We start from the raw sequence: 21,766 nt of genomic DNA on the forward strand, positions 1-21,766 counted from the left end.
GGTTGGGCCAAACGAGTTGCATCCAAGAAAGTCAAATAGGGGCCCGTCGGCCCGACACAAAACCACAGGTAAACCAGTGCACGCCAGGCCGAACGACAGCCCAATAGCATTTTACATTCGTCTCTTCCTAAAACCCTCCCTGGAGCTGCGCGTCGCCTCATCCACTGCCGTCCCACCCTCTCTAAACCCCTCCACCATTCCCCCAACCACAAGCAAGCGCAGCGGCAGCAACCCCAGCCAAACCCCAACCAGAAGCCGCGGGCACACGGCGCGCGCGACCTCGCCGCCGCCGCCAATGGCGCTCCTCCTCAGGCCCTCGGCTCCCCCGCCGCACCTCCGCCTCCTCCTCCGCCGCCTCCTCTCCACCGCTCCCGCCCCCCCACGCCTGCTCCCGGGCCCCTCCCCCTCCGCCCGACTCCTCTTCAGACCCAGGTGCCTCCATCTCTGCCTCTTCCTTCCTTCCCTCTCCCCCTTCTCGGTAAGGAAGCTTTCTCTCGTTGTAGCGGTTTCGATGCTGATTTGGCGCTGTTTCCCCCATCTAGGGTTGTGGCGGCGGCGGCGGCGGTTCCGCAGCGGAATGGGGTCGCGGCGAGGGCTCTCATGTCCTCCACGGCGGCGTCCGATGCGATGCAGGAAAAGCGGGTCGCCGGGGAGTACACCGCGGCGAACGTCCAGGTTATTCTCATGCGCCGCTTCTGTTGCTAAGTCCGAGTGCAAGTAATTGGAATATCTGTACCAGATTTTAAACGATATGTTCAGTATTCGGTAGAGACGGGGAGTAAGGTAGAGTAGACTATGGGGAGTACAAGTCGTATGCATGGCAGGAGAAGAGTTCATCAGCTCCAAGCAACTATGCACATGTTTTTACACCAATTTATTTGCTAATCTGCAGGTCTTAGAAGCATTAGATGGAGTTCGCAAAAGGCCTGGCATGTACATAGGCAGCACAGGGCCACGTGGACTGCATCATCTGGTATATCACAATGGATTATGCTTCTATTTTTTTTCCATCTCACTAGGTGTTCCATTTTGCTTCTTTCCTGATCATCATTCTGTTTGGTGGTGTTCTAGGTTTATGAAATATTGGATAATGCTGTGGATGAAGCTCAAGCAGGCTATGCTACCGAGATTAACGTTGTCCTTCATGAAGATAATTCAGTTAGTATAACAGATAATGGCCGTGGGGTATGCAGTTCCTAAAACCCAAGACTTCGTGAATACTCAATGCTTTTACAAATTTCGTGCGCAATGTGATTATTAGAAATTCAGCTTGAAGCTGCTATATTAGTTACTGTTATAGTGAGCAATCCTATTTGTAGGTGAATCAAATAGAAGTTTAACAAATGTAAATGAAGTTGTTATATCATATTCACTTGTAAAATTTGCTGTTAGTACGTATTTAACATGCCAAGCAAGTCATCAGTGAAATAAACAAAAAGAACAATTTGCTACGTGCAAGTTGCAAGTCGCAACTCCTAGTCCTACTCCTGCTGGATGATGCTTGCACCGACTTGATGTCCCCGTGCGAGTACTTTTATGGCTAATGAATTCCTTGTCTGATCGTCCATTGAATTGCCGCAACTATTTTTGACTATATTTTTCTGCCACTGCTTGGAATCAATTTGGTGCCACTGTTATCCTCGGCGGGTACCTTGTCTTGGACTCTTTGATGATCTTTCACATGCATGCTGCATACGTGACACACTATTTTGTATGCCACCGATAGCGCTTTAGCTGTATTCCATGGAGGCCAATAAAATACGTCCACTCAGATCTACATCCCTCCGTTCCTCTTTAATCGACGCGGGGTGTTGTGTCATGCAGGAAGCGAGCAGGTACATAGGGGCGTCAATTAAAACGGGACAGAGGTAGTAGCACATAATGAGCTAATAGTCAATATGATGGTGGGAAGGGTTTGGTTGGACAGGACTAGATTGGATGTTTTCTGTAACACTCGTCTTCTAAATGTCGTTGGTTCAACCAATAGTCAACTAGGATGGCCGGAAGGGTTTGGTTGGACAGGACTAGATTGAATGTTCTCTATAACTCCCGTCTTCTAAACGTTGTTGGTTCTATATTCTTAGTCTGGAAAAGATATATCATAATATTGCTACGCTAGTTTTGTTAATTGAACATCCTCGCTAGCAAATGATGTGGGTTGTTTTATCAGTGTGCAATATATATCCATTCTGCATAGTTTTGTTAATTGAACATCTCGCTAGCATTACTTTTATAATTTGTAATTTTGTGTTTGCTTTCTTCTTGAAAGTAGAGGTCTACTCCAAAGCAGCAGTTTTTGATTGACAAACATTCAACATATATTCCGATTACTCTATGATTATCTTCTTTTCTGCTATATAAAATTACTGCTAAATCCTGGACATGCTGCAGATCCCTACAGATATACACCCCCAGACGAAGAAATCATGTGTGGAGACTGTCTTAACGGTATTGTAACACTTTCTTTCTTTTGACAAAGCTGTTTATTGCATTTTTCAGCAATCCTGACCCCAATCCAATCTTACTAATTTATTAAGTTCATATTCTGGGAATGGACAACTGTAGTTATTTAGGTTCTGGGACAACACCTTAATCTGAGGTGTGTCTGCTATTACTATGAGTGCATGCCCATATTTTATAGAAATGTTTCAATCCATTTTTATTGCCACACACATTAATATTGCCTTGTAAGGTGCTTGTCCATATGGAAGCGCTATAATTTCTTTTGGGTGATCAACAACTGACATGTCTAAATGTTTGATTCCATCTTGTAAAGTTTTTCTTTTGATCATGCAGTTAATGCATGCTGGTGGAAAATTTGGAGGCTCAACGAGTAGCTACAGTGTTGCTGGAGGGCTGCATGGTGTTGGCCTATCAGTTGTTAATGCTTTATCAGAGGTTCTTGTTTTTGCCTCTACTGAATTTGAATCATAGATGCTAAGAAGAGAGTATTAATCGTAGTTCTTCTGATGAAATTGCAATTCTCTCTACAGAAAATCATGATCCACTTGGTGGAAGATAATTTCTCTCTACATCAAACTATTTCTCTCAAGCCTTCTTAAGATTTGATAATTCTTTTTCTTTGAATACTAGCATTCCATGGACAATTCTAATTATGATGTAAACATCAATCGTACATTTCACAGATATGCTCTTTAGAAATTTCTGTTAGGGCTTGTCTGTAAAGTGGAGCGCGGCACATAGTAATATAGTTGCTTGGCTTGTCTGTAAAGTGGAGTGCGGCACATAGTAATATAGTTGCTTGGCCACCATGATTTTTTTTAGAATAGTACTAGTAGTATGAAGTACCTATATTTCATTTTGAGAATAGAATGAGGGCCTGAACCAGGAGCCCACCATAAAAACCCATAGTGGCGTAATATGAAAATAGTAATCTCTATCACAGTGATAACATGTTCTGGATATGCTACTTGTACACATTTCTGCAATTGGTGTGTAAGTAATTCTCATTTTCATGATATTATGATGTCAGGCACTAGAAGTTACTGTGTGCCGTGATGGAAATGAATACCGGCAAAGCTATTCTCGTGGAAAACCACTGACATCGCTAAGTAGTACCAGACTGCCTGATGAATCAAGTTCTCGTCAGGGCTCATGCATCAGGTTTTGGCCTGACAAAGAAAGTGCGCCTCTATTCTCATGAAAAGTTTTCTGGTTTAAGCATTACTATTTACTAGTAATGTTAGATTGACCCAGTGCTTGATTATTGTTTTGTAGTATTTACCACAACAATTGAATTTGACTTCAATACAATCTCTAGTCGCATCCGGGAACTTGCATTTTTAAATCCTGAGGTATGATTATGCTTCAACTAAAATTATGGCTTTGTTATGATAATTTTCTTCGTTTATTTGTTGCCTAGCTGATTAATGAACCATGCTTGCTCTGTCGGGCTAACACACCTTGGTTATCAGATTACTGGAGTAACTTACCGTGTTAGGTAGACTCTATTGTTGTCTTTCATGAGGACATATTTTTGTACCCTTTTAAGATTAAAACTAAATACCTGTCTGTATGTTGTCATTATCGAGGATATGATTCACTTCCTATTTCTATTCAGAGTCAAGAGAATCATATTATATATAGTTGTCCGTCTGTGGTTAGAAAGCATTCTGCCTCATGAAATCTTTAGTTGGAGACACCAGGTCATGAGGAGTATTTCGTGAAGACAGCAGTTAATTGTGGTTATAAGTAGAGCTATTCCACTACTGCTGAAGAAAACCCCGCCATGGAACAGAGAGAAAAATGATTAAATATTTGTTAAAATGGAATTTTTGAGTTGAATTTTCAGCAGCTGCTAAAATCAACTGTCTTCCCACATCTCAGTGCATATTATGTTTGACCTTCTCTCTACATGTCTTGTGTGCATTAAGTTGATTCGGTTTCTGTTCACTTTTACTTGTGTCATTCATTGATTTTCTGTTAAATCATTATTGAGCTATGAAGGTTGCAAATTACAGTTGGGCAGTTTGGTTTCGTATATCTTATCATTACTTGTGTGCATTTTAATTATCTTTGTTTTTAATGCTGGTTTGCATGCACAACTTTCTTGTGATATGTGTTATGCTTAAAGGTAGACCTCTGGTTAATTTCTCATGGTTCTGTACTTCTCTCAATGCCAGCTAAGGATAACATTGACAAAGGAAGAAGATGATGCACAGGTTCAACACAATGAATACTGCTACGCTGGTGGCCTGGTTGAGTATGTTGCCTGGTTGAACACTGACAAGGTTTGTCCCGCAACATCTAGAGTGATATGTTTCATGCTGTCCCAGTTTGGCTAAATATTCCAGACATACAATGTTGTGTATGTATGCTATTTCCTGTACTCTTTAGTCATCATGGTGCCTACTGCCTACAGTTTGCCATCAGCCTAGCTATTTTTTTTCTGAGCATGCTGTCCCAGTTTGGCAAAATATTAAGGGCCAGGTTTGTTCTTTTTTCTTGCTATTAACAGGTACTCCCTCCATATCAAAAATAGATATAAAACTTTGACTATAAATATTGTTTCAGTTATTTAGATTGAGGCCTTGTAAATCATCTGTTTAGATTTGTCTTGAATATTATATTCATAATATTATATTTTTCTTGTGTTTTCTGCATATATTATAGTAAAATTAGTGGTCAAAGGTAAATCTTGAAGGCTGTCAATGTCCAAATCAACATCAATTTGTAATTGGGAGGGAGTAACAAAATCAATGCATGAACCTGCTCAGCGCTCTAGATAATACTGATGTTGACAGGCATTTACTAACGCTACAACTTGGACCCATCCAATATTATGTTGAGTAGCTTATGTTTAATCTGTTGCTAATTCAGATACTATGCTAAATTCGTGGAATTTTTTTAACGACTGTGTTAGACCAAATGTGCATAGACTGAACTGTTCTCTGCCTCCTTATGAAAATTTGGAAAAAAAATAATGATCTATACCTTATGCGATTAATTTTCCTATCACACAACCATTAATAATACACTGAATGATAAAAGAGACGAATATCAGCTGATCCCAAAAACGGCCAACCGCGTGTATGTTTGTACTACTAAGACATCAGATTGGAGGCTACTTCTGCTGCATATAGAAACCTTGAAATTTTATTACTGTATCCGTAGCAACCCTAACACTATTCCTTGTGTGTGTTTTCGTTTTAAGAAACCCCTTCATGATCCAATAGCATTCAGGAAGGAGTTGGATGGTATAATTGTTGATGTCTCCCTTCAGTGGTAAGTTGTATTTCCTTGGCTTGAATTTGCAAAGAAAAGAAAAGTGACATGGAAAGTTAAAAAGTACCACTGTATGCCTTCTTCTGAAACAACTAATTATCACGATTTACAGGTGCTCTGATTCCTACTCCGATACAGTGCTAGGATATGCCAACAGTATCCGTACTATTGACGGTGGTACTCATATCGAGGGGCTGAAAACTTCCTTGACAAGAACAATTAATAACCTTGCGAAGAAGTCAAAGACTATTAAGGTTATAACTGATAGCTACATACTATTTCTTTTGTTCTTCCCTGGTAAACGCCACTTTTTTCATATTCGCAACTCTAGCCTGCTTACTTTAGATCATTCTGTTGAAGTTTGTTTAATAAGGACTGTAGCAACAGCTGTATGTTAATATTATTCTGCTCAGTCCATACTTTGGATGCTTATTTGTTCCATTGAATGAAAATTTGAATTAACTGGATCTGTTATCCAGTCAAGGATCTGTCTCTAAATAAATGATTCTTGTTGCAGGATAAAGATATTAGCTTGAGTGGGGAGCATGTAAGAGAAGGAATGACATGCATTATTTCAGTGAAAGTCCCTAACCCAGAGTTTGAAGGGCAGACAAAGGTAAATCTGCCTTTCGTAGAACTCGACAGATATGCCAGAAGATTTATTTTTGCCTGATGATTATTCAATTTTTTGTTTCTGTTCTTTTACAGACTAGGCTGGGAAATCCAGAAGTACGAAAAATAGTTGAACAATCTGTTCAAGAAAATCTAACTGAATACCTGGAGTTACATCCAGATGTTTTAGATTCAATTCTGTCGAAGTCCCTTAATGCTCTCAAGGTACAAGTTTTGCCATGACCGTGATGATCATCTTGAGCCTTTTTTGGAAGTTTCTGATTGGATGGACATGAAAAATACGTGTCTTATTCTACACTTCATTTATTAGGAGTTCTGATGTAGTAGATGGCATATTTTTTTGTTGCAGGCTGCATTGGCAGCTAAGCGGGCTAGAGAGTTGGTGAGGACCAAGAGTGTCTTGAAATCTTCTTCACTTCCTGGGAAACTAGCTGACTGTGCATCTTCTGATCCTGCAGAATCCGGTTAGTTGCTACTTGTGCTGGGAAACCAGTGTATGTTATAAATTAATAGATTAACTATCTTATTTCGAGGATTTAACTTTTACTGATCATACATGAATTCAGAAATCTTCATAGTTGAAGGTGATTCGGCTGGAGGTAGTGCAAAACAAGGCCGGGATAGGAAATTTCAGGTAATAACTGTTTCTTTCCAATCTACTGATACCAACATATACTCAGCTCTATCTCCAAAATCATTGCAATAGCATGGATAAATTTAGGAGTAACTAATCATTATATAGTGTTTCGTCATTTGGTCTCCTTTGACAGGAGAAGTTTTATCTGACTAATTCCTATTTGCACTGCTAGTGTAGATAGAGATACCCTAACTATGAAATGTGAGCTGAATGTTCATAACATGGTTTTCTGTATAAAGTTTGGTTGCAACGTACACATCATGTTGTTGGCATTTACTCAAATCTAAGCATGCCTTCAAACATGGATGCAGGCTATTTTGCCTCTGAGAGGAAAAATTCTCAACATTGAGAGGAGGGATGAAGCAGCCATGTACAAAAATGAAGAGATTCAAAATCTTATTCTTGGTCTTGGATTAGGAGTGAAGGTGCATATTGGTTTCTTCTAACTTCTATTACTATTGGTGTTTTCTCTCTAATATGTTCTTTCAGGGTGAGGATTTTAAGAAGGAAGCTCTTCGGTATCATAAGATAGTTATACTGACAGATGCTGATGTAGATGGTGCACATATCCGGACTCTTCTCCTCACGTTCTTCTTTAGATATCAGGTACTTCTACTCTTCGTTATGTTGAATTATATGCAAATTGGAGATATAGCTTGTGTGTTACTGTTAGGGGTACTGAAACAGGTACTTTTGCGGAGACATGAGAGCCTCATGTAGCATTGGCACCCACTTCCACTAAACATACAGTCTGTACTTTATTCCAGTATAGCACACCATGACCCGTGTAGATCCCCTAGTGATCGAATCCATCTCGGCGGGAGTGAACACCCTCATTCCCACCACTAGGCCACATGCCCATCTGCCAAATAAATGTTGTCTGATGGGTTGCTTCTCAGCTTTAGGAGTTAGGACCCACTGAAGAAAATCCCCAAAGGACAAAACTTGCTCAGGCGGGGTCTGTCACTTTGGGCTAGTTTGTTGAGCCTCATGTAGCATTGGCACCCACTTCCACTAAACATACAGTCTGTACTTTATTCCAGTATAGCACACCATGACCCGTGTAGATCCCCTAGTGATCGAATCCATCTCGGCGGGAGTGAACACCCTCATTCCCACCACTAGGCCACATGCCCATCTGCCAAATAAATGTTGTCTGATGGGTTGCTTCTCAGCTTTAGGAGTTAGGACCCACTGAAGAAAATCCCCAAAGGACAAAACTTGCTCAGGCGGGGTCTGTCACTTTGGGCTAGTTTGTTGAGGGCTGAGATTTGGGTGACAATGGCGTAAGGAGTGAGTTAATTTTGCCATAATGGTAGGATTGCTTCTGAGATCCATTGGGTTCCTCCTCGCACAACAGAAAACTCCAAAGGCCCCATAACTGGTCTGGAATTGGGTGGGGTCGAGTTGTGATTCGCATATGATCAACTGCACTTGCTGTAGGTTTATGTGTTTATGATGATGTGCTGCAAGCAAAGCAACAATTACCAGTTTTATTTACATTCCTTTTCTAGTTGAACTAGCAAGTATGCGTTTTAAGTGCAACGGTCCATATCATATTATGATGTAAGTGCTTCTAAAGCTGTGACATGATAACTAAAAGGCTTTGCTTTTTGGTACTATAATTGCAGAGAGCACTATTCGATGAAGGCTGCATCTATGTTGGCGTGCCTCCTCTTTATAAGGTTTGATTGTGACCACAGCACTTGAAATTTGGAATAAATTGTTGATCTTAAGTTTGTATCTGATATTCATCTTTCTGTGTTAGGTTGAGCGTGGGAAACAAGTGCACTACTGCTATGACGAGGCTGACCTAAAAGAGCTAGTTAACACCTTTCCAACAAATGCTTCTTATAATACCCAAAGGTTCAAAGGTATAGCGTTTCAATCCATCCAACTAATGACTGAATATAAAAAATGGTCGACTATGAACTATATAATATTTTTTTGTGTATATTTTCGTATAATACACATGCTTTTTTTTCCCATGTCATCTAGTATAAGAATCCATGGGTTTCTCTTATTTTGATGGCAGATATTTACTGTATCCTCTTATTCCTGGTTGTTAAATAGGTTTGGGTGAGATGATGCCTCTACAATTATGGGAAACAACAATGGATCCTGAAAGGAGGCTGTTGAAACAGCTCACGGTCGATGATGCTGCGGAGGCCAATATTGTGTTCTCATCTCTTATGGGTTCTCGGGTAAGCAGACTGTGAACTCTCAGACTGCTCTTGTACTTACAAGTTTACACGGTGTTCTGCTTTGACGTGATTCCTTTCTATTCCAGGTTGAGTACAGGAAGGAACTGATCCAGAAGGCTGCAAGTATGGTCAACCTAGAGCACCTTGACATCTGAGAGCGTTAAACAAGGTTGACCATTTGTATGATATAGAAGATCACAACTTGTCACCCATTCGACATAGATCAGGCTTAGTGAACTTCAGTTCCATGCTGAAACTGTCTTGCTAGCAAATCTAGACTAGAATGAAGAAATGAGTTAATCCTCTGGTACTCTTCTAACAAGATGGTGCCTTCCTTTGTGGACACATGGTACCGACTCATTTGGACAAAGCTCCAATACCAATGGGAACCAGCTCGGGCAGTAGCTGACGCAGTAAGTTGATTTCGTGCTATGCTTGCTAGCTCCTGCTATTTGAGTTGATCCTGTTTAATGATACAGTCGATGATGTATGATAGACAGTACTACTCCTACATCATTTGATCGTATAATGAATGAATCAGAAAAGGTTGACGCATGCGCGTGCTACTCAGAGTACTAATCTGGTAGCCCCTGCCATCAGGTCAGTAGCAGTATAGTCAACAGTCAACACAACTGGCTTGGTTTTCTGCCTTGCCTTTCCCCAGACGTTCACGCGTGTAAGCTCATATTTGGCGTGGTCACGTACCGGTAGATTATGCTCGTGCCTAAATTCACCAGTGTTTGCGGTGACCAGTAGTTCTCAATCCCCATCAGACCTGCTCTATTCCTTGCAAACGTATGGAGGATTTCGTTTGGTGATGGCGTGGAGCACGACGCCAATGCTCATACTCGTACTAACGATGTTGCTCCGTTCAGAATGTTGCCGTGATAGCGGGGAGATGCGAGCTTGTCGTCGGACAATGTACAGAGGATGAACAGAGCTGGGAGTATGTCTGGATGCATTCGTGAACGGATAGCAATGGTGCGCCTCTAGACGCCAATGATGCGTGTGTAATTGGAGCACAAGGATGTAGAAACTGCAACCCTGAGAATCTATCGAATAGGCGCTTCAAATTCTTCAGATGATGCCAACTTCTCTCTCCGTTCACTAATATAAGACTGGAAGGTTGAGGCGGCGTCACGCGGTGCCCATTGGAGTTAAAGATTTTCATTGGGAAAATTACTGCCACGTCTGTTGGAGTTAAAGATTTCCATTGGGAAAATTATTGGAGGTAATACAAACGGAAAATTACTGGTCAGCGAGGTACGGGGTTGCTGGGAAGAAATTACCACCGGAGAATTAGGCGATGTTGAAAAATTAGCGGTAAAAAAATATGGTCAGGAAATTACTGCCGAGATTTAATGTTTTTGTTGAAAAATTATCGTCGAAGCGTGCCGAGTATTGTTGGGAAAACACTGTCGAAAACTTACGCACCGTTGTAGAGTTACTGCTAGAATTACCGTCGGGTAATTGCTGTTGAAGTTAAGGATTTTTATCAAAAAATTATGGCAAAATAATTTAAATGGGCAATTGTTGTTCATTGCGAGGTAAGCTGCTGATGAGAAATTGCCGCTGAGAACTACACCTGTTGAATAACTAGAGGCGGAAAATACCGCTAGTGTTGGATAACTACGGTCGATTATTGTTGGAACTAATAATTTGGGTCTGAAAATTTTTCTGGAGAAAAACAAAATTAATGTTCAACACTAATTACTGTAGCGAATATCGGCGTGTGATTGGTCAAAAATAGTCTCTACAGTGCATGTGCGTTGGAGAGGAAAGATGCTCTTTATTACATCCAAGAAAGAGGTGACGTGTTGCTTTCTATTAGCTAAAATTGATCCCTTTACAGTAACCATGCTAGGAGGCTGCCATTTCTTTTGTCCTTGATAGATAGATAGATAGTTTAGCTTTTCGTAGATTTATCTATTTTGGTATGCATTTAGTCTATTTTTAGTGTGTAGATTCACTTATATTGTATCTATCTAATTTATTTTAAAATATCTAAAACGTCTTATATTAATGAACAGAGGGAGTAAATAACTGGAAAAAGGAAATAAGCCTCTCATCCGAATATCATCAAAAGCCATAGCGAGCATAGTTCGTGTCGGCCCCTCATTACTACATATAAAGTCACTATAGATTTTCCATTTACAGTGCCGTCTACATATCTACGATGCAAGTTCACATTTTCTGGTTTCGTTATGTTGAGTTTTGTGTCTGTGCAGGAACGATGTGGGGTTTCATAAAATATAAAATTTCTTCGCTGTTGTTATCTACTCGTGATGGCGTCTATCTCCACCTCCACCTGGTGTCATTTGCAGCTACTGGATAAAATGAGCTGTTCACGATGACATGCATTTAAATAGAGTGGGCAACTAAGGAGATTTTTGCTCAACAGGGATGGCAATTTCTTATTTTATTGCATCCTAAGAGTTTAAGGATCTTTTTTTTTTTGGAATGTATGCATCTTGTTATGGAGAGACTGGTTGTAACCCACTTCCTTGTATCACCTTGATGCGACTTAAGTTAATAAAAACTCCCTTGAAATATACGGTAATGAAACAACGAGGTTCTGGTTGGTTCAAACAACACCAGTCTCGTGTGTGCACAAACAAAACTATATGTCTAAAAATTATTATTTCTCCCAAACCAATTATGCGTACAATGCTATCACAAAAAATATATAAAATGTAACTGCAATTCCCCAATCCTTCTACTCTGGGCCATAGAATATTCTTTCCCTGTCAGCGTTCAACCGCTCAATCTCACCCCTTTCCCAAGCTTCATTACCTGATCTCATGAGTTTTGTTATTTCTCTATCTATTTTTTTCACCTGCAGAAAGAAAATGTTGTCACCCAGACAGAAATATATACATATACCCTATGTGAGCATACTAAATAACAATAGGTTCAACTTAGAGGCATAAATCATGAAACCAGAAACAACCAATTCGAAGTATATTTCTGGAAGCCATATTTATAGAATTTTTTTGAGAGTATGCAGCCCACACATAGACCCCTAACCTTTCGATGTGGCCACCGTTTTACACCAACCCTGCGGCAGATTCCTTTGAGCACGGTAGTGCAGATACCGAGCTTCTCGCCTGCCTTGACGATGGGGAGATGAAAGTATGGTGCGATGTCCTGGAACTGCATCTTCGCGGTTCTCTCCCTCTAGAATATATGTACCCAGGTAATGTCAATGGTGTCAATGGTGTAAAGTGCAGAGGTGCATTGCTTCAACAGTTATTTTGCTTAGTTGCAACGTAGTAGGTTAATTATGGAGTATTTAAATTCAATATGGACGTTGCATTTGTCTAATTTGTGCGATTAGCTATTTGTTACTCCCTCGGTTCCTAAATAACAAGTTTTGGGAGTTTAGTTTGAATTCCTAAAACATCTTATATATTGTACTCCCTCTGATCCATATTGATTGAGTCTAGTAGGAATGTATCTAGACACATTTTAATTTTAGATACAAGAATATTAATGGCAAGTAATACGAATCAGAGAGAGTACAATATTTTTATAAGGCTAGGGCTGGGTTAGTTTAGCAGCTAGTGCACACCTGCTGCGTTTTCCGGCCATATGCTCAGGGCAAACGCTTAGCTTGATTCTTCTCTGCAACTATGTATGTAAGTGGAGTTGGCATTTTTTCTTCACTAAGAAAGAGAGAGAACAATTTAGAAGGCCCGGTTTCAGAGCTGCGTGGAGTTGGCATCTAGTTTTTTTAAAAAATTGTGAGTAGTTTTTTTTTCTGGATTTTGATCATTCCCATCTCATATCGTATCTTGCATTGGACACGTAAAAGATCTGAAAATTAGTAATTAACTTTGAGTAGTTGCATATACTTCTACCTGCAATGCAAGTGCGCTCCTGCCTGCAACCTGCTGCAAAGGTTGTCGCAGTTGCAGGTCCATGGTACGATTTGGTTGAGATGGCCCTACACACCAGACGGCAGGTCAAGGTTGACTAGAGGAACTGAATCTGAAAATTCGGAATCCAAATTTACATAAACGAACCTGCAGGTTCTGTCTCTTTGTTTCTCCGGATTGCAGGCTGGACAGCATTGTGGAGGACGTTGAGCCGTCGTCCATCGGCACCACCATTTCTCGCCGCTGCTCCTTCATTACCTTGGATGCCTGGGTTCATGGTGGTGCAGAGGACGTGGTGGAATGGTGCGAGCTCGTCGCGCTCCACGGCGTAATTGCCGGCTGCTCGCTGCAGCGCGTAGTTGGTCAGGTAGTGCCTCACCAACTCGTAGTCCCGGCCTCTGAAACTGCGTAATATAATCAGCAATTGCACGGCGCAAACAAAATATTAGCTTACGACAAATATCACTTTCAATTGTGTAGTTATGTAAATATGAGTTGAAGTGCATGAATGGGGCCGTATATGATCTTACTCGACGAAGGACTGGTGCGCTAATGCCGTAGCCAGGCCCTCGGAGTTGATACGATACACCTCTAACGTTGCATGGTAGAACAAATCGGCAGCACCATGGATGCGAAGTTTCATCAACTCCAGCCCTGGAGATTCGATCGATCATATGCAAATATTAGTTACGTTAAGATTCGTTCAGAGTCGTGTGATCCGTTATTGATAATCCATATATACTTTACGCATGCATCTCGATCTGTACCGTTGGAATGCATGACTTCTCTTAGCAATTGACAACCGCTGCAATCCAGCACATCCTCATGGCGCACGGCCGACGTCGATGGGTCACCGTGGACTGGCCCGTTAGGCTGAGCGACACCGGTGGAGTAGTTGCCAACCATCCCTGGCCAGTAAAGAAGACCGTCGGCGGAGAAACTGTGGCTGCAGGAAGGCTGCTGGTCCTCGGCATTGTCGAAGTCGGCCATGTTGTTGAGCAAGGGCAGGATGTCATCGAAGTCGTCGGGCAGCGGCAAGGGATCTAGCCCATCGGCTCCGTCGTCGGTCGCCATCCGTATACTTCAGGATAGGAGGCGGCGGCTGGAAGATGCAATTCGATCAAGTTAGCTTGGTTGCCGCCGGTGGATAGATGTGGATGGGCGGCCGCCAGGGGATAGATGTGAAGAGAGCGGCCGGGTGCGCAAGATGGCGGGAGAAAGAGCAGTTGGCGTCCACGCACGCAGAACGGTTACGGTTGTCGTTTCCCGTCGTGTTTTTCTAATCGGAGGAAATGAAGGGACGCGTAGGCCGCGTTTGTTAGCCTGCAAGACTTTTTTGCATGGGTTAAGAAGCAAAACGGGCCGTTTGGTTGTCTGAAAGACGTCCGCTTTGTTGCACGAACTGGGTTTTAAAGCACCTCCGAGATATACCCTGGAGGAACGCTCGAAATGGCAGTTTCAGTGAAGCCTGACCCGTTGCCGTGAGAAGGCTGCACGCGTGAAGAAGGGAGACGGAAACGCGCGTCCTTTCGGAAACACACGACATTACTAGCCTCACCGCCCCCCTCTCCTTCGTCTCACTCGCCTCTTCACTCTCACCACCCCAAACTATCACATCACCAAGGCGGTTCCTGTACCGCCGACAAATTCACCGCACCGCCGCAAGGAGGAGCAGCGGGACCGGAGGAGGAGATGACGGCAAGAACCACCGCGACCTCGGCCGCAACCTGCATCGCACTCTTCACCGACATCTCGAGTTCGGGCGCGAACTCGACCTCGTCCTTGACCTTTCCAATGGCGGTAAGCTCCTCTTCTTCTTACCTTCGTCGTCATTGTGCGACAACAAGCTGCTTCACCATTTCCAACGACATGCAGATTAGATCTGCTAGGGTTTCCGTTAGGATTGGGTTCGGATAGACGATTGCTTGATGTTCGTGTCGATTGCTTGGTGTTCGTGTCGATTGCTTGGTTTTCACGGTTGCGATTTGCTTACATCTGTTAGTGTAATCTACAATCGCGGTAGGTTCTTTCTAGATCAGACTGAGTCTGATAATCTGTCCGATTTTACTGTGCATGCAAAGAGGTGAACGGTTTTTTCTGCTGGGGTTTTGCATGTTGTGATTGTTGTGCCAAAGATTAAGTTAAGTTGTGCTAGTTTGTTCAGACCCGAGCGTAACACGAGATAGATGAGTTGAAGAACGAGGTTGCTCTGCTCAAGAATGTGCAGAGAACTCAAGCACAAGTTATGAGGTCTAAGAAACAGAAATGGAAGACAGAAAGGAAGGCGTTGGTGGCTGAAAAGGGAAAGCTAGAGTATGACATATACGATCTGCTCCAAGTGAATTTTGCAAACAAGGATAAACTCAAGAGGATAATGGCTATTTGTGATGAGGGATGAACGTGTTGTAGATGTAGTGTAGGAGATTATGCTAATGGTTGAGCTAGGTAGAATTTGTAATGTACCCTAAGTAGCATTTGTAATGTACACTGGCCTGCATTTGTAATGTACCCTAAGTACCATTCGTAATATACTCTACTTGAACTGGTACTTATGTTGTTTGTGATTGAACCATGCCGATGATTATAACCAGGGATCATAGTATGGGGATATAATTGATCTGAACCTATGGTATGACTGAACATGACCATGCCATTGATTATGATCAAACATCTCCTCCATATGTCCTCATATTACGAGGCCTATGGTACCTTGCTTTACATGTTTCTGCATCTTCAATTCCGCATTTTCCAATGATTCAATAATGGCACAACTGAAGGTAAGGTGTTGCCTGTGTGTGCCATATTTCTTGCACACTAGACTTAGTTTGCGGCAGTCCCTTTTCCTGTCATGTCACCAAATAAATAAGGCTTCTTTTTGGTTTGTCTTCTACGTTGGCCAATGATTCAACAATGGCATAATGGAAGGCAAGGTGCTGCCTTCAAACTTAGTTATGTGTGCCATTTTCCTTGCACACTAGACTTAGTTTGAGGACAGTCCTTTTGACTGTCGTGTGACCAAATGTATGAGGTCTCTTTTGGTTTTTCTTCTCCGTTAGCCAATGATTCAAATATGGCACCATAGAAGGCAATGTGGTGCCCTCAAACTTAGTCATGTGTGCCACAATCATTGTGCAACATCCACCGATTTGGGGTTACAAAAAGAGAAGAAACAGATGTGTGCATTGCATTCATGCATACAAAATCAGGGAAATTTTCACGCTTTCAAATCAAAACTTGTCAAAGTAACTGAAGTTTCACTTGACTTGATGGAATTGAAGTAGCTCATCAAGTCAATCTATATAAACCTCAATGTGATCTTTGCTAAAACCTATTTTGGATAAAAGTAATTTGATCTATGGGTTGGATCAAATGACACATAAATTAAAATAACAACACATTATTTAAGAATCAAACTCTAAATTATTAACACTCAAAAGTTTAGTAACTGCCTTTGTGTATAATTTAATTCACTTCTAAATTTATTACCAAATAGGGTAAACCACAGGGTTTAAAGTGCATAATAGCCACACATGCTTAATTAAATCATATCTTATTAAATATGTGGAATATCATAAAACTAAATTCGTGTACATTACAAATTATAGTTCAAACTATTTGGATAAAATTAAGTATGAGTATTTTGAAACTCACATGATCATGCCTAGGTGAAATCAAACACAATCATCCAAAAGTTATGCATAACCTTCAATTTTGACATTTTGACCACAATTATAAGATAAAGCCAATCATATATGATATGGTGTATTATACACAAGTATAAAGCCATCTACAAGATATATAGTAACAAATGCCGCTTGGCTATTGTAATATCCCACGTTTAGATGCTACAAAATGAGAGAACACCAAAGTGTGCATTGCATTCATGCATAGAAAATCCGGGGAATTTTCGCGCTTTCAAATAAAACTTATCACAGTAACTGAAGTTTCACTTGACTTGCTGGAATTGAAGTAGATCATCAAGTCAAGCGCTATAAACTTCACTGTGATCTTTGCTAAAACCTTGTTTTGGGTAGAGATGATTTGATCTATGGATTAGATCAAAGGGATTTCTATTTTCGTGCCCTCGGGTCCTTAGTTGTACTCAGTTTTCCCCAGCCCCTTAATTTTTCCTCAGTTTTCCCCAAGCCTTTGTCTGAAACCCGCAGAAGGAGATCGGACGGAAGGAATCCGTTTATTTGAACGTTCCGTGATGACGTGTGGGGCCGCGTCATCTGTGGGGCCGCATCGTGTGGGGTTGGTAGGAAGGGACCGCGTGGGACATCACGAGACCGTGTTTGGTTATACGTGAGAGCTGGGTTTTGTCTCTCTCGGCCCAAATTGGCATTTTTAATAGCACCTTTTCCCCTCTTTCTCTCTCTGTCTTTTTCACCAAATTAGTATCAAATCTAGAGAAGATTCTATTTCTGTCTTTCTTCAATTATTTATGCCTTCTGGCCCTCGTTTTTTTCCCAATATGGCAGCAAATCTAGAAGCTAGTATATGATAAATTCACAGCAGCATAATCAGAAAACTAAGTATAATACATAAACTGCATACAGTAGCCAAAAGCAGCCAATAACGTTGTTAATGTTCACGACAAACTAAGCTGAAAAAAAATACAAGACGCACGCAATGTATGACCAACAAGAAGATTAGGATACCCCAGGATGAATGAATTTGTTCTTCATTCCTCATATATTTATTCGTCGCTCCATTCGTGCATTATCCCAAGAAAATATTTATTGAACTCCTTCCGTCTGCAGTGTGCGGCCAATACATCCTCCAAACGGTATGGCATGTGTTCATTTCTCAGACCATAGTTTCCTATTCTATCCACATATCGTGGCCACTCATCCCATACCTTTGTATCATGAAAGTACTCTCTGATATAACCCAAATCCTCGTAGTAGATGCAGCCAGGTTGAAGTGTCGGGTGCACTCTGGTGTCGACAGAGATACACCGGATATAATGCACGAAGAAGACATGACTGCCAATGTTACTGACCGGATGGAGAGAGCGGCTCTGAGTGTCCACACGGTACACCAATGGTTGGTCCTCCAAAAGCATGTTGTCCAACAACACAAGCAGCAGATCACCATCCGACTTCACAAGGTAGAACTTGTCATTTCCAAGTTGTGGAAATGAAATTAGTGTCTCCATCTTGACAGTGCTCGCGCGCTGCTGCAACTGTACATTGGTGCACACTAATCTTCCGGACTCAAAATTGTCCACAGCTATTGCATACAGTTTACCATTGAACGGGGTAATGCAACATACCATGGTTCTCGATCGAAAATCTTCCTTCTCCCCAATTTTCATATATATCCTTAGTTGGAGTGCTCTCATCAACCAACCAATTTCGTTCGGGTAATGTGCGCAAACGAAGACCATAGTCGAGGATTTGATTACAATGACTGAATCTAGAAAAATAGATGGCATCTGCGCCTCAAACATAGTGTTCGATGTCTTTGTGAGTGAGTTCAGAAGCCGTATCTTTTGCGGCGGGTTCTTCTGGGCAAGCACAATGACGCCATGGCAAAAGCCGACGAAGTAATATCTAAAATATATTGATGAAGATAACATTCAACACTAAGATTGAAAATAAGAATAGATTAACCCTATAGATATGGAGGAATTTGAACCTTGCACGAACTTCCGATAGATCTATGGTGACGTAGCGGGATGTGCCGAGTTGGAGGAAGGTGAACTCAGCGGCGCGTGGAAGGGCGTGGTCTACCATGATCCATTCGTGCAGGTGCACGTCGGGCTCAGGTAAACCTGAGCGCCAATTTCTACAGACTTGCCTCATAGCAGAGTAGGTGTCCACGTACTCCTCATTCGCCTATAAGAATTCGTCGATCTTGTGAAGTGGTCCGTCAGCCATGAGAGAGGCCCAGTTCACGGAGGCGTCGCGCTTGGATGCGCCGCCCTCGGAGGCGACGGGCTCGACGACGACGGGCTCGGCGGCGACGGGCTCGGATGCGACGGGCTCGGAGGCGACGGGCTCGGAGGCGATGGCCGTCGGCGCATTCTTCTTCTCCATCGCCGACAGGGGAGCGCTCGTACGGCGGTTGGGGTTTTTTCCTTCGATTTGGAGAAGTTGATGGGACGTGAGAGGCGTGGTTTCGTGCGTGAGCGAGAATGAGACGTACTGTGTGCAGAGTTAGGGAGAGAGGGGCTTACACATCCTAAATGCGACCCGCGTCCTACGCGTTCACTATTGCACGTCTGCACCGCGACACGCGTCAACAATGGCACGTCTTCCACTTCTGCACCGCAACACGCGTCCTCGAGTCTAACCCTGGAAATTTAGATATACTCAGGTATACCCTCGAGTCATATACTAGCATTTTTTGTGTGCTCAGATTCCCCCTTGAGTACTAATACTGGCTAGTGCAATATACTCAGTTTTACCCTCAAGTGGCTGGTCAACAGAGAGTCAACAAATGGGATTAACTAGTTAAATGAGTTATTTAATGTGCAAAAAATTCCAAAAAAGAGTGGCACTAACTCATGGAGTCTTTACCACAAATTGCCACTTCTCAAATCATAGATAAATCAAGTTTTACCACAAATTGCCACTTCTCAAATCACCTAGTAGCTATGAAGGTGCATGGTTTTCCACAATAAGCCCTACCTAAAACAGCTTTCCCCAAAACATACTTTGTCTAAATGAGGCCATAATTTTCACAATCATGCATATTTGTATTGCAAATAGTTTGAGGTAGGCCAAGATGGGTTTCATTGTACAAAACACGCATTTTTCATTTTTTAATTCTCATATTTGAATCCCTTAGTCTGTTTACTACTCACTTGCCCTTGGTTTCTTGATACTACTCAGTTTTGCCATCTTCCTTCACAAATTCTCATAGACGCCCAACATTGCCCTGATTGGTCTAGCCCATGTCACACGGATCGTGCCCGCCGACCGTTGATCGTATGATTTAATGGGCATGATAACCACTATCTCTCTCTATGGTCGGGGCCACCACCCTCTCTCTCTCTGTCGGCGGTTAGCTTCCACCCTCAATGTATGCTAAAGGGCGGTTACCTAGTACGCTAAAGTTTGGTTTTCCGCATTATTTTTCACGAGCTAAATTATAAACTCTTTTAGGTATTATTTTTCACGTAAAAAATGATAAACCATCACCGATTTTTTGTAGCCATTACTTTTCACGCAAAAAATGATACACCATCACCCATTTTTTGTAGCCATTACTTTGCACGCAAAAAATGATAAACCATCAACAATTTGTTGTAGCCATTACTTTTCACGCAAAAAATGATACACCATCACCGATTTCTTGTAGCCATTATTTTTCACGCAAAAAATGATACACCATCACCCATTTCTTGTAGCCATTACTTTCCACGCAAAAAATGATAAACCATCACCGATTTATTGTAGCCATTACTTTTCACGCAAAAATGATGAACAATCACCGATTTGTTGTGGCCATTACGGTAAAATGATAAACTATCACAAATTACCATTTCTTTTAGGCATTACTTTTCACGGTAAAATGATAAACTATATCACGAAGTTCCATTTCCGTCAAGATAGTCCGCATTAATTTTTGTTGAGATATATACCCCCACAACGGTCATCTCCTCCTTAATTTATTGTGTAAACCCCCACAACGATCACCTCCTCCTTAATTTATTGTGTAAACCCCTACAACGGTCATCTCTCCCTTATAAACACCCACAACGGCCATCCCTTGTGTCAATAGGTTCTACCTCTCTCTTCTTCGTTCACATACACTTGATCCATTGCCATGGCTTCCACGTCTCGGACGCGGACCGGAAGGGGAAGGGGAAGGGGCGGCCGGGGTGGTGGATCATCATCATTGCCACCACCACCGTCAACACTGTCATTGATCATAGAGGAGTTCTTCATCGTCGTCTATGAAGACCCTTTGGTCAAGAAGGCACGTACGCGTTCCCACATATGTGATGCATGTGATTAATTATGAGCATGTTCTAAAAAAACTTTAATTTCAAACGATCGGCGATCAATCTCTTTGCAGGCACTCCCAAAAAAGTTGCGGACTATCTTGACGGCCAGGAGCCAACTAAGGTGTATCTGCGAGCAGCTCACAGCGGTCCTTGTCTCTGGACCGTGGAGGTCCTATTTGATGGACAAGGCCGGATGTACCTCGACAAGGACCGGGAGAATTTCGCCATCGCGCACGGTGTGGATTTCGGCTGCTTCGTACACTTCAAATATGAAGGCGATGATGTGCTCACAGTGAAGGTGTTCGACGGAACAATGTGCAGGAAGTACTACTACTCAGACGACGAAGATACTGACGATGAAAGCGACGACGATGTGAAGCCATGCATCCATCCCCTTTAGATAAGGAGATTATGACCAAGAATATATATGTAGCTTAATATGCATCGATTTAGAGATCTAGCTATTTTCTATATATTATGCATGTAAAAAATAATATCGCAATTTCCACCATGATTCGAGCACCACAGCCTCCAAACGATGCCGATGCCGATGCCGATATCGGCATGGTCAGAACGGCTATGCTCGCCGCCACTGCTAGGTCACCGTCGGGATGCACCATGTTTAGCATAAGATTCACTTTAGATTAAGATACGAAAATAGTCACCTGCCATGGGCTGAGGCGGCCCCACAGAGCGACTCTATATGATA

The 21,766-nt window shown here is 42.1% G+C and overlaps 1 protein-coding gene across 1 annotated transcript; it reads left to right on the forward strand.

Annotated features, from left to right (window-relative positions):
- The first annotated feature begins 295 nt into the window (after nt 1-295).
- Nucleotides 296-9,481, forward strand: LOC124665395 (DNA gyrase subunit B, chloroplastic/mitochondrial). The gene is made up of 21 exons (XM_047202809.1): nt 296-432; nt 543-675; nt 893-973; nt 1,072-1,185; nt 2,392-2,448; nt 2,797-2,898; nt 3,494-3,644; nt 3,739-3,815; nt 4,644-4,751; nt 5,675-5,745; nt 5,858-5,999; nt 6,263-6,361; nt 6,454-6,582; nt 6,728-6,842; nt 6,945-7,012; nt 7,327-7,440; nt 7,505-7,621; nt 8,647-8,700; nt 8,784-8,889; nt 9,089-9,219; nt 9,306-9,481. The coding sequence occupies exons 1-21, from the start codon at nt 296-298 to the stop codon at nt 9,372-9,374; spliced, it is 2,175 nt and encodes a 724-aa protein (XP_047058765.1). The 3' UTR covers nt 9,375-9,481.
- Nucleotides 9,482-21,766: the final 12,285 nt, after the last annotated feature.

Source organism: Lolium rigidum, chromosome 6 (assembly GCF_022539505.1).
Source record: "Lolium rigidum isolate FL_2022 chromosome 6, APGP_CSIRO_Lrig_0.1, whole genome shotgun sequence".
Classification (NCBI taxonomy): Eukaryota; Viridiplantae; Streptophyta; class Magnoliopsida; order Poales; family Poaceae; genus Lolium; species Lolium rigidum.